Here is a 13,567-nt window from a genome sequence, read left to right on the forward strand (position 1 = left end):
TCCGGCCTGTTATAAACAAGCCATAGTGTATGTAACCAGCCTCCCATTGGCGTGAACTGGTTTTTAAAGCCCCACATGCCCTTAATCATCCATTTCTGTGAGTCAGAAAGTACATTTCTTAAACACCGATTACAGGGAAAAGTAATGTCCAAATTGTGCAAAAACCTAGAGTATTTGCTACCCTGAGGGACCTCCTGAGCTAAGGTTGCTTGTTGAACTGTGTTCTTGCTTGTAGGTGGTCTTCACTCTTCTTCCTCTGTCTTGCAGTTTCTCGGTGGGTGGTATTTCTACGTCCAGGCCTACAAGTCTCTGAAACACAGGGCGGCCAACATGGACGTGCTCATTGTGTTGGCCACGAGCATTGCTTATGTCTACTCTCTGGTGATCCTGGTGGTGGCCATTGCTGAGAAGGCTGAGAGGAGCCCTGTGACATTCTTTGACACGCCCCCCATGCTCTTCGTCTTCATTGCCCTGGGACGATGGCTGGAACACGTGGCAAAGGTAACTGCAGCTTCAGGCTTAAAAAAAGTGGTTCCTTTAGTAATAGAAATCTCAATACATCCAAACACCACGTTTAGAATTAGTAATTATACACAATATGGAGAAAGACTTAAAGAAACATGAAACCTACGTGTACATGTACATCACTAATCTCCAAATTGGTTGCTATTTCTGAAATCCCAGCTAATCCAGATAATTGTTAATACCTTTCTTCAGGTGCATTGTAGAGTGGGAAGAACCCTGGGCTTCAGGTCAGAGCTCACACCGCCTCTCAGTACGTCACTTAACATAGAGCTTGTTATTTGGAAATCTGTATTTCCACTTCAGAGCCATGCCATTTTTAACACCCTGCATTGGAAAGTGTGGGTAATCCTGTCTTGCCAGAGCCTTTAACGTATCCTATAAAAGAGTCAGAATGGACTTGACAGCAACGGGTTTTAGTGGGTATTAAAGAGTGAGACTCAGTCCCGAAAAAGAATTAAACTGACCTAAAAGAAAACATTCAGTGGTCAGACTGGTGTTCATTTTTTTAATCTGAGGTGTAATTCATAGAACTGAATGGCATAGGCACCAGTGTGATGACGGCCTGCTGTCCGTGTTAGGATAATATTCATACGCCTACAAGGAAGACGAATTCATACAACTATTATTCATATTTATGCACCAACCATTAAGACCAAAGATGAAGAAATAGAAGATTTTTATCAGCTGCTACAGTCTGAAATTGATCAAACATGCAATCAGGACGCATTGATAATTACTGGTGATTAGAATGTGAAAGTTGGAAACAAAGAAGGAGGATCGGTAGTTGGAAAATATGGCCTTGGTGATAGAAACAATGCTGGAGATCGAATGATAGAATTTTGCAAGACCAACGACTTCTTCATTGCAGATACCTTCTTTCACTGACTTAAACGTCGGCTATACACATGGACCTCACCAGATGGAATATACAGGAATCAAATTGACTACATCTGTGGAAAGAGACCATGGAAGAGCTCAATATCATCAGTCAGAACAAGGCCAGGGGCCGACGGTGGAACAGACCATCAATTGCTCATATGCAAGTTCAAGCTGAAACTGAAGAACATCAGCAAGTCCACAGGAGCCAAAATATGGCCTTGAGTATATCCCACCTAAATTTAGAGACCATCTCAAGAATAGATTTGACACATTGAACACTAGTGACCGAAGACCAGACGAATTGTGGAAGGACATCATACATGAAGCGAGGGGTCATTGAAAAGACAGAAAAGAAAGGACCAAGATGGATGCCAGAGGAGACTCTGAAACTTGCTCATGAATGTCAAGCAGCTAAAGCCAAAGGAAGAAATGATGAAGTAAAAGAACTGAAGATTTCAAAGGCAGCTCAAGAAGACAAAGTATTATAATGACATGTGCAAAGAGCTGGAGATAGAAAACCAAAAGGGAAGAACACGCTCAGTGTTTCTCAAGCTGAAAGAACTGAAGAAAAAACTCAAGCCCTTAGTTGCAATAGTGAAGGATTCTATGGGAGAAAATATTAAACAATGCAGGAAGTATCAAAAGAAGATGGAAAGAATACACAGAGTCATTATACCAAAAAGAATTAGTCGATGTTCAACCATTTCAAGAGGTAGCATATGATCAGGAACCGATGGTACTGAAGGAAGAAGTCCAAGCTGCTCTGAAGGCATTGGCGAAAAACAAGGCTGCAGGAATTGATGGAATATCAATTGAAATGTTTCGACAAATGGATGCAGCACTGGAGGTGCTCACTCGTCTGTGCCAAGAAATAATGGAAGACAGCTTCCTGGCCAACTGATTGGAAGAGATCCATATTTATGCCTATTCCCAAGAAAGGCAATCCAGCCGAATGTGGAAATTATAGAACAATATCATTAATATCACATGCAAGCAAAATTTTGCTGAAGATCATTCAAAAACAGCTGCAGCAGTATATCAACAGGGAACTGCCAGAAATTCAGGCCAGTTTCAGAAGAGGACGTGGAACCAGGGATATCACTGCTGATGTCAGATGGATCCTGGCTGAAAGCAGAGAATACCAGAAGGATGTTTACCTGTGTTTTATAGACTATGCAAAGACATTCAACTGTGTGGATCATAATAAATTATAGATAATGTTGTGAAGAATGGGAATTCCAGAACACTTAATTGTGGCCATGAGGAACCTTTCCATAGATCAAGAGGCAGTTGTTCGGACAGAACAAGGGGGTGCTGGTTTAAAGCCAGGAATGGTGTGTGCCAGGGTTGTATCCTTTCACCATACCTATTCAATCTGTATGCTGAGCAAATAATCCAAGAAGCTGGACTGTACAAAGAACAGGGCATCAGGATTGGAGGAAGATTCATTAACAGCTTGCGTTATGCAGGTGATACAACCTTGTTTGCTGAAAGTGAAGAGGACTTGAAGCACTTACTAATGAAGATCAAAGACCACAGCCTTCAGTATGGACTGCACCTCAACGTAAAGAAAACAAAAATCCTCACAACTGGACCAATGAGCAACATCATGATAAAGGGAGAAAAGATTTGAAGTTGTCAAGGATTTCATTTTACTTGGCTCCACAATCAACAGCCATGGAAGTAGCAGTCAAGAAATCAAGTGACGCATCTCATTGGGTAAATCTGCTGCAAAGGACCTCTTCAAAGTGTTGAAAAGCAAAGATGTCACCTTGAAGACTAAGGTGCGCCTGTACTAAGCGGTGGTGTTTTCATTCGCATCATATGCATGTGAAGGCTGGACAGTGAATAAGCAAGACTGAAGAACTGATACCTTTGAATTGTGGTGTTGGTGAATAATATTGAATATACCATGGATTGCCAAAAGAATGAACAAATCTGTCTTGGAAGAAGTACAACCAGAGTGCTCCTTAGAAGCAAGGACGGTGAGACTGTGTCTTAGACAGTTTGGACATGTTGTCAGGAGGGATCAATCCCTGGAGAAGGACATCATGCTTGGCAAAGTACAGGGTCAGCAGAAAAGAGGAAGACCTTCAACACAGTGGATTGACACAGTGGCTGCAACAGTGAGCTCAAGTATAACAACAATTGTGAGGATGGCACAGGACCGGGCAGTTTTTCGTTCTGTTGTGCATGGCATCGCTATGAGTCGGAACCAGCTCAACAGCACCTAACAACAACAACAAAAGAAAACGTTCAGTGAGAAGACTGGTGTTTGTTTTTTAATCTGAGCTGTAATTCATAAAACCGAATGGCATAGGCGCCAGTGTGATGACAGCCTGGGTGAGTGTGGGTAACCCTGTCTTGCCAGAGCTTTTTGAAATAGGGGTGGCTGTGGGAGGGAACATCTGTTCCCCCAGAGGCTATGGGGGAGACTGTGAGGGAGCAGTCTTTCCCTCGGAGGCCATGGGGGCTGGTGTGGGAGAGAGCAGCCTTTCCCTCAGTGGCTGTGGCGGCAGCTGTGGGAGAGAGCAGCCTTTCCCCTCAGTGGCTGTGGGGGCAGCTGTGGGAGGGAGCAGCCTTTCCCTCAGTGGCTGTGGGGGCAGCTGTGGGAGGGAGCAGCCTTTTTCTCAGTGGCTGTGGGGGCAGCTGTGGGAGAGAACAGCCTTTCCCTCAGTGGCTGTGGGGGCAGCTGTGGGAGAGAACAGCCTTTCCCTCAGTGGCTGTGGGGGCAGCTGTGGGAGAGAGCGGCCTTTCCCTCAGTGGCTGTGGGGACAGCTGTGGGAGAGAACAGCCTTTCCCTCAGTGGCTGTGGGGGCAGCTGTGGGAGAGAGCAGCCTTTCCCTCAGTGGCTGTAGGGGCAGCTGTGGGAGAGAGCGGCCTTTCCCTCAGTGGCTGTGGGGGCAGCTGTGGGAGAGAGCGGCCTTTCCCTCAGTGGCTGTACGGGCAGCTGTGGGAAAGAGCGGCCTTTCCCCTCAGTGGCTGTGGGGGCAGCTGTGGGAGGGAGCAGCCTTTCCCTCAGTGGCTGTGGGGGCAGCTGTGGGAGAGAACAGCCTTTCCCTCAGTGGCTGTGGGGACAGCTGTGGGAGAGAACAGCCTTTCCCTCAGTGGCTGTGGGGGCAGCTGTGGGAGAGAGCAGCCTTTCCCTCAGTGGCTGTAGGGGCAGCTGTGGGAGAGAGCGGCCTTTCCCTCAGTGGCTGTGGGGGCAGCTGTGGGAGGGAGCAGCCACTTCCATCGCCAGCTTTGTGGGGATAGGCCTAGGTTTGATAGGTCAGCTTATAATCGCTCTGGTTTATATTCTGGTTATTTCTTAGAGCAAGACCTCAGAGGCCCTTGCCAAACTCATGTCTCTCCAAGCCACAGAAGCTACTGTCGTGACCCTTGGTGAGGACAACATAATAATCAGGTGGGTTAAATCTTTAAAAATAACCTGGAGTTACTAAAAATAACCAAAGTGGTGTGTTTCTGCTAAGTGGTAATGAGAGGTGTAGACTATTAGTATTCCAAGTATTTAGAAGAGGAAGGCTAATGGTGGTCAAAGAAAACTCCAGAGAGAACCTGGAGTATGATCAAAGACTATTTTGCAAGATTTGAGGATTCAGACAGGCAGAGAGAAAAAGGCTTCAGTTTGCCAAAGAATAACAGTGGGAATAGGATTTATCTTCTTTATAAGGTTGGCTGATATTCAAAATTGTTGTCAGTATTGCTGAATTGCTGAAACTTATATACCCACTGCCATCGAGTTGATTCTGACTTGTAGCGACCCTATAGGACAGAGTAGAACTGCCCCGTATGGTTTCCAAGGAGCGCCTGGTGGATTCAAACTGCAGACCTTTTGGTTAGCAGCTGTAGCTCTTAACCATTGTGCCACCAGGGTTTCCGAAACTTATATAGCATTTACTATCTCAGACATTATTCTAGCCTCTTTGTATTTAGTCTTAAATCAACCTCACCCCACCCACCCCAGAAAAGTCTTATACGGAAGGTACTGTTATTATTCTTATTTTACAGATGATGAAACTGAGGTTCAGAGAGATTAAGCAACTGACCCAGGGTCACACAGCTATTATTAAGTGGTGGAATTAGGATATAATGCAGACAGTCATTCTTAACCCTTACACATACTGACTCTTAAAGCATATTTAATAATTTGGACATTTTTATAATATTTCCTGGTCAGCCTCTTTTTATATTCTGGGCAGTGGTTATTTCAAGCCTTCATCCTAGTCCTGAAATGTCTCTGGCCCCACTGCTTTCACCTTAGCCTGTGATCTAACTCCTCAGTGTCCTGGAAATAGAAGCCGTGCATGGGAAGTCCATCAGCTCCGTACCATTCAACCTGCAGACCCAGCCTTCACCCACAGGCAGCCCCCTGCCTTTCTGCCCCAGTGGAAGAAGCAGCATCTCACCTCCCAGTCCTCTCCATTGGTTTTCTCCTTGGTCTTCAGTTCCTCCCTCTTTGCTGATTCTTACCATCCACTAGGACATACATCTAGACTTCCATTGTTAAACAACCTTCCCTGGGCCCCACATCCCCACTACCTTCGTCCTTTTTACCACTGACCTCCTTAGAAGAGATGTCTCCATGGGCCCTCTCTTCTGCCCCACGTCCTGGTTATCCTCTGCCCGCAGCCGTCACAACCGCTGCCAAGGCCATCATGACTTCCTTCGTTTTTTGCTAGATCCCATGAACACCCCGTGGTCGAAGCCCACTCCCTCATCCTCAGAGTCTTCTGATCCTTTGGATTCTCTGATCAAACTCTTACTTGTCTACCTGCCTCTCTGCCTCCTCCTCAGTCGTCCTCTTGGGCGCCTCCTCTGTTCCCTTTCCTCTCTTTCTCTTCTTCCTGCCCACTGCCCACATCCAGTCATTCACTGCATCCTGTTGACTTATTTCCTGAATATCTCCTCATTCTGTTTAATTCTCGCTATCCACCTCTCGGCTCTTGCCTGGCTGCCCCGTCTGAGCGTGCCTGCCCCATACCGTCCATTCTCTGTATTGGAGCCAGGTAGAAGAGCAAGCTGAAAGCGCCCTGTGGCTCACTGCTGGGTTAGGGTCGGTGCAGACTCTCAGCATGGCAGAAGGGCTCCTGTATCATCTGGCCTCTCGGTGAATTCACCAGAATTCTTGAGGCTGGTCTGCAGCCCCACTGGCCAGCTTTCAGAGTCCCTGAGTGGTGCAAATAGTTAAGCACCCAAGAAAGGCTGGCAGTTTGAACCCACCCAGAAGTACCTTGAAAGAAAGTCCTGGCAACCTGCTTCTAAAAGGTCACAGCCTTGAAAACCTTATGGAGTGCAGTTCTACCCCAAACATGTGGGATTGCCATGAGTCAGAATCAACTGAATGGCAACTATTTGCATTTTATGGGTGGGGCGGGGGGGTGGGGCAGCTTTCAGTCCTTGGAAGGTGCTGCCTCTGTGCTTCCGCACATGCTATTCCCTGGGCCTGTGCATCCCCCACCCCAGCCTTTGGGCCTACTAGGTGTTGAAGTCTCACTGTCAACACTGCCTCTTCCAGGAAGCTCCCCTGTGTGTAGACAAATGTAGTTACCTGGCCTTACCTTGTCCCTCTCCCACCCTGCTCTTGCTGTTTGGCACACTGTTGCCGGTGTCAGTTCATGCAGCCGTGAAGGCCATGCTCCCAGGACAGCTGAGGTGGGTCTCTCGTCCCCAGTGGTGCCTCCAGAGCAGGGGCCCAGGGAGCATTTGCTAAGGAAAAGAACCAGCGGGCACAACGTGGGAAGGCCCGTTAACCAGACAGAGTCTGACCCTGCCTGCGGCATGATGGCACTGGGTTTAGCCTGGAGGCTGGCTTTGAAATAGTAATTATATAATGATAACAATGAGGGCTGAGATGTGAGTACTTCCTGTGTGCCAGGTACACCACTAAGCACTTCACTGATTATCTGGTGTCCTCCCTGTGTGGTTGGTGCTGTCATTGTCCCCATGTTCGTGAGGAAGAATCTAAAGGTCACTGAGGTGGGTCACTTGTCCGTCGTCCACGGCAGGAAAGTGCTGAAGCTGGACTGAGCCACTGAACAAGACGCTGTCTTCCAGACTAAGGATCCTGCTGTGATTTGTCACTTGGTACTTCTGAGCTCTCACTCACACTGCTCCCCTGGCTCTTCAGCCTTACAATACCCCCACATGTTTTCTCCTCCGAAGTCAACAACGTGGATGCTTCTGAGAAGTGAAAACACTCAGACAGAGAATAAAGCTTTCGACAGCTGCGTTTTGTTTTGACTCATCTTTTCTTTGACTAGCCCCGCTGGACTCTTGCTTCCATTTTGAAGTGCTTTTGATAGACCAGCACAGTTGCTTGGAACTGCCCGCTTGATCTGAATAGAAGGAGAGTGCGTCTTTGCCAGAAGGCGAGCCAGTTGAAAAGCCAAAGGAATGTAGGGCTGCACCTGTCATAACTCACTGCTTTTCCAAGGACAGTGATTAATTTCTGGGCTGTGGACACACTGTGGGTCCACCTGCTCCCATCACAGTGTGGCGGTAACATTTTAAGATCAGACCAGAAGAATTTATTAAATACCCAGCATTGTCTTAGATATTGAAGATAAAAACAAAAATGGCAGGTTAGTTCCCACGCCTCAACCCATTTAAATCTAGCGAAAGACTTGATTTCAGGTTGTAAATACAATAGAGAGACCCAATATTCACGATGGCTTAGATGCTAGAAGCTTATTTCGCTTTCATTTAACAATCTGAGCTGGTATTTTGGTTTTCCTATTTAAGTCATCTTGTTTTTTAAAACTTCAGGTGCAGCATCAAACAAACTGTTTTCCTTCTCTTGTACCTGCCAGGAAGCTGAGAGGCAAACATGAAACTTATCCTGAGCAATTAGGATAACTCTTTGGTGGTTTACGTATTTGCATTTTTTTTCTTATGTGGTCTTAATTTTTTAATTTTGCTTCTTAAGAGTATATGTACTTTAAGTTATGTCTAAATTCTTGGTGGAATGAAGCAGGGTATAACTATTTCTTTAAAAATATATCCTGATGGCCAAAATTTCAGCTAGTGATAAAGATATAAATTAAGAGCGCAAAGAATTTTCCTTCGTTCTCAGTCCTGTAATGTGACTAAAAGGTTCTGCTTGTCTGCCTAGCTTTAAGCCATGTATAAGCTACCTTTCAAAAGAATTGCCCCAAACTGTGATTTTTTTTTTTCTGTGAGAAAAAAATTTCTAGAGGTAGAATCAGAAAGCATGAATTCTGCACAGAAAATAAGAATTAGGCCAGCACTGTGAATTGCACAAAGTTTTGACACCTGTATTGTCTTTTGAAATTGATTTGGTCCTTACATCCAGAGTTGAAGCTTCTGCCTACCACTACGTACATTTATTTTCTCTTAACCAAGACCTAATTATTTCCAAGACAGTAAGCAGCATTGTCTTAGTCACCTCGTGCTGCTATAACAGAAATACCACAAAGGTCAGTGAGAGAATATTTTCCTGTATGTACATTCAGAAGGGTATCTGAGTTATTGCCCACCCCTTCCCTTTTTTTTTTTTCTTTAGTTATAACAAAAGTAGAACAATGATGCTGTTAGTTGTTGTCAAGTGTGCTATGAGTCACGTTGACCTTATATAAAACAGAACAAAATGTTAACCTGGTTCTGCATCATCTTTGTGATTGTGCGTATATTTGAGTCTGTTGTTACAGCTATTATGTAGTGCTTCCAACCCAGAGGGTTTATCTTCCAAGCATGATATCAAACAGTATTCTGTTGTGATCCATAAAGTTTTCATTGGCTAATTTTTGAAGAAGATCCCCAGACCTTTCTTCCTAGCCTGACTTAATCCGGAAGTGCCACGACACCTGTCCATCGGGGATGACCCTGCTGAAACTGTGGAATTGTCGTGTCAAAGGACTTGTTCTTACTTGGCCTGAATGATCTGCCATGTTTAGCATCACTGCAGCATGAGGATACTTGAGAGACCTGCAGCTGTCCGAGCTCACGGCCATTCCTAGTTTCCACTGCAAATCTGTAAGCTGGTTGGTGACCGTGGATTTGGCATCCAGTAGTGGCTTTTTGGACTCTTCCTTAGCAAGTGTCCAGCGCTTGCTATTTGGACTTACGAGGATACTTCGCCAGCTCGAAGTAACATTTCCAAAGTTAGGAGCTGAAAGACTGAAGTTGTGTCCTGGCCTTGCCTTCGCTGGCCACATGCTCGGCGAGTCAGTCCACCACTCTGTTGCACATTCCTATCTGTTGAACCAGGGTGGCCATTTCTACCCAGCTTCCTGGCAAGATGCTGTGGGCTACAAGGAAGGCCTGGGGCCAAGTCCACGTCCTGCCCTCCCAGGGCCAAGGCCGCTCTCTGTCTCCAGATCGCAGCAGTCTAGGTACCTTTTGAGGCAGTGTAATGGGAGGCGTGCTTGTGCCAGGGCTCCCTGTCAGCCTCACCTCCCACCCGAGCCTCCTGCGCCTGGTCCTGGCTACGTGGCCTGGCCTGTGGCTCCTGGGCCACTCCGTTCCCAAGGAGATCTGAGTTTCTCAGCGAGGCTCCCTGTGCTGGGGACACCTGCCCAAAGTCGTCATACTGTGAGTATTTACGTGAATGTTCAGTCCGACCTATTATCATCTCTTACTGCTGCTTCTCAGTCTCCTTTGTGGAATTTCTTTGCTCTCCTCATTCCTGAAATATCAGTGACCCCTGGGATTTCACCTGTTACAGACTGCCCTTGGGAGCTCTCTCCCGCGTCGTCTTCAGTTACCATCCACGTGGAAATCAGTTTTAAACCTTCCCCCAGATCTGCATAGTCACTTGCTGACTGGAACGCTTTCTCTTGGGTGGCTGACAAAGGCGTCAAACTCTGCCATCATCTTCCTCCCTGCCCCACTCCCAGATTCTTCCTCTTCCTCCTCCTTTTGTGATCTGTCAGCAAATGACACCATCCTACGTCAGCTCCCGAGGAAATCCTTTCCCACATCCTGCTCACAGCCTCTGGACTCTGGCTCCAAAGTCTCCACTGCCGTACCCACCGCTGCCCTCGCCACGGGCACTCTCTTTCCCCCAAAACCACAACAGTCTCTTCCCAGCCTCCTGTTCCAGTCTTGCCTCCTACTCCAGATTCAAACCATTGATCTTTCTGAAGCACAGGTCTGACTGTATTATTCAGCTGAAGAAAACTGCTCAGTGATTTCTTTTTGTCCTTAGAATAAAGCCCAAATTCCTTCGTAAGGCACCTCCTGCCCCTGCCTGTGTCCTGATGGTACTGCTGCTCCGTCCCCGGCTCCAGCCACCTGTACCTCATGCAGGCCCTTCCGCCTCCAGGCCTCTGGGCCTGTGTTCCTTCTGCGGAATGCCATTCCTCTTTCTCTGCCTGGCCATTGTCCTTCAGGTCTCAACTGGAACGTCGTGTCCTCCAAAAGCCTGTCTTGATCCCCCAGGATTGTTGATGTTTCCCAGGTTTCTTGGGCATTCTGTGCTTAAAATCACCCTGGAACATAAATGTGGAGGGGCACAGACACATTCTAGTTGAACAAAAGAAACAACTGCGGAACGTTAAAGGAAGTGCGTTACATATGTCTGTGCGTTTGACATTAAAACGCCTACACTACCCAGTCCCTAGTCTCCCACATTCAGGTTTTCTGTTTCTTATACTTAGGAGGAAAACAAAATTACAAATCTTACCTAGACCAGTGGCCCTTCCGTTAGGACTTTTCCCTCCGTCTTCTTGGCTTGTGCTAGATGAGGAAGGGGAGTGAAGAGCTGGTGAAATAAGCAGAATGGCAGACCCTCCGAAGGCTGAGGGTGTGCTGGGGGAGAACGCCTGCTCTCTCAGCTCAGTGTTTTGGGGGAGCATTAGCTACTGAAGAAAAAAACACTACTGGGGCCGTGGTAACCCCCATAAAGGGCTGTTTGCCTTAAGTCTGGCGGTTTAGAGTTAGAAAGATGTGACTAATTCAGATCAGAAGGGAGATTCAGAGTTAGATTAAGTGGAGATTACTGTTAGAAAGACACCAAATTGGACATTTGTGCCCATTTCTTTAATCATTGCTGTACAAGTAAACATTTTAAAACTTAGTTTATTCAGGAAGGGAATTGGTTTCAAGGTACCCCTAGGTAGACTCTAGCGTCCAGCGTTTAGGCTAGCCTCCCGGCACGTTAACCATTTGCACCCAGGGACCTCAGGCTGGTGTTACAAACATTTAAAAGGAGAGCCCTTCCTCAGGAGGCTTATAGCCTAGTAGCCAAAAGAGATACACATGTTGTCTTCATATTCCGTGGAGCTGGTTCCTACTCATAGCAATCCATATATTGTATTTTTACCCAAATAATATGCCCTCCCCTGTGAGGTATTTTTGTAAGCGCACTATGCTAATTTCATTTTACAACAACACGTAAAAACAATTGGCACAGCGGCACTTAAACAAAAAACCTTGCGGGGGAAGGGCACGGTTGGCAAGCAACATAGAAGGTGTGAGTTATTTGCGTAAAATATGGTACAACAGAATGAAACTACCTTATCCTGCGCCATCCTTACGATTGTTGCTATTTGAACTCATTGTTGCAGGCACTGTATCAGTCCATCTCATTGAGGGTCTTCCTCTTTTTCATTGACCTTCTGCTTTACCAAGCGTGATGTCCTTCTCCAGGGACTGGTCCCTCCTGATAACTTGTCCAAAGTACAAAAGACAAGTCTCGCCATCCCCACTTCTAAGGAGAGTGCTGGTTGTACTTTTTCCAAGACAGATTTGTTCATTCTACTGGCAGTCGATGGTATATTCAATACCTTCGCCAACACCATAATTGAAAGACATCGATTCTTTTTCAGTCTGCCGTATTCATTGTCCGGCTTTTGCATGAGTATGAGGTGATTGAAAATAGCATGGCTTGGGTTTTTTTTTGGGTCAGGCACACCTTAGTCTTCAAGGTGACGTCTTCGCTTTTCAACACTTTAAAGAGGTCTTTTACAGCAAATTTGCCCAATGCAGTTTGTCATTTGATTTCTTGACTGCTGCTTCCATGGGTGTTGATTGTGGATCCAAATAAAATGAAGCCCTTCACAGCATCAATCTTTTCTCCATTTATCATGATGTTTCGTATTGGTCCAGTTGTGAGAATTTTTGTTTTCTTTATGTTGAGGTATAATCCATGTTGAAGGCAGTAGTCTTTGTTCTTCATCAGTAAGTGCTTCAAGTCCTCGTCACTTTCAGCAAGTAAGTTGTGTCATCTGCATAATGCAGGTTGTTAATGAGTCTTCCTCCTGTCCTGATGCCACATTCTTCTTAACATAGTCTGGCTTCTCCAGTTATCTGCTTAGCATATAGATTGAATAAGTGTGGTGAAAGGATACAACCCTGAAGCACACCTTTCTTGACTTTAAACCATGCAGCATCCCCTTGTCCTGTTTAAACGACTGCCTCTTGGTCTGTGTACAGGTTCCATGTGAGCACAATTAAGTGTTTGGAATTCCCATTCTTCGCAATGTCATCCATAATTTATGATTCACACAGTTGAATACCTTTGCATAGTCAATGTATAAATCTAGGAAAATTAGAAGTTGTTAGAAGTGATATGGAACGCTTGAAGATTGATATTCTAAGTATTAATGAGCTGAAATAGCATGGTACTGGCCATTTTGAATCAGAAAGTTATATGGCCTACTATACCAGGAATGAAAATTGAAGAGGAATGGTGCCACATTCATTGTCAAAAAGAACATTTCAGTATCTATTCTGAAGTACAACACTGTCAGTGATAGGATACTATCCATACGCCTGCAAGGAAGACCAGTTAACACGACTATTACTCAAATTTACGCAACGACTAACACCAAAGATGAAAACATTGAAGATTTTTAACAACTTCTGCAATCTGGAATTGATCAAACATGCAATCAGGAAGCATAGATGATTACTGGGGATTGGAATGCAGAAGTTGGAAACAAAAAACGATCTGTAATTGGAAAATACAGCTCTGATGATAGAAACAATGCCGGAGATTGCATGATAAAATTTTGCAAGACCAATGACCTCATCGCAAGTACCTTTTTCAACAACATAAACAGGTACTATACCTCGCCAGATGTAATACACAGGAATCAAATTGATTGCATCTATAAAAAGAGACAATGGTGAAGCTCAATATCATCAGTCAAAACGAGGCCAGGGGCCAAGTGTGAAACAGACCATCAATTGCTCATAC

The 13,567-nt window shown here is 45.6% G+C and overlaps 1 protein-coding gene across 3 annotated transcripts in view; it reads left to right on the forward strand.

Annotated features, from left to right (window-relative positions):
- Nucleotides 1-13,567, forward strand: part of ATP7B (ATPase copper transporting beta) — a 134,355-nt gene that overhangs the window by 89,989 nt on the left and 30,799 nt on the right. For all 3 annotated transcript variants that reach the window (XM_049853292.1, XM_049853290.1, XM_049853291.1), the window contains exons 9-10: nucleotides 268-501; nucleotides 4,719-4,810. In XM_049853292.1, coding sequence (XP_049709249.1) covers nucleotides 268-501; nucleotides 4,719-4,810 — 326 coding nt within the window. The remainder of the gene's footprint in view (nucleotides 1-267; nucleotides 502-4,718; nucleotides 4,811-13,567) is intronic.

Source organism: Elephas maximus, chromosome 14, assembly GCF_024166365.1.
Source record: "Elephas maximus indicus isolate mEleMax1 chromosome 14, mEleMax1 primary haplotype, whole genome shotgun sequence".
Taxonomy (NCBI): Eukaryota; Metazoa; Chordata; class Mammalia; order Proboscidea; family Elephantidae; genus Elephas; species Elephas maximus.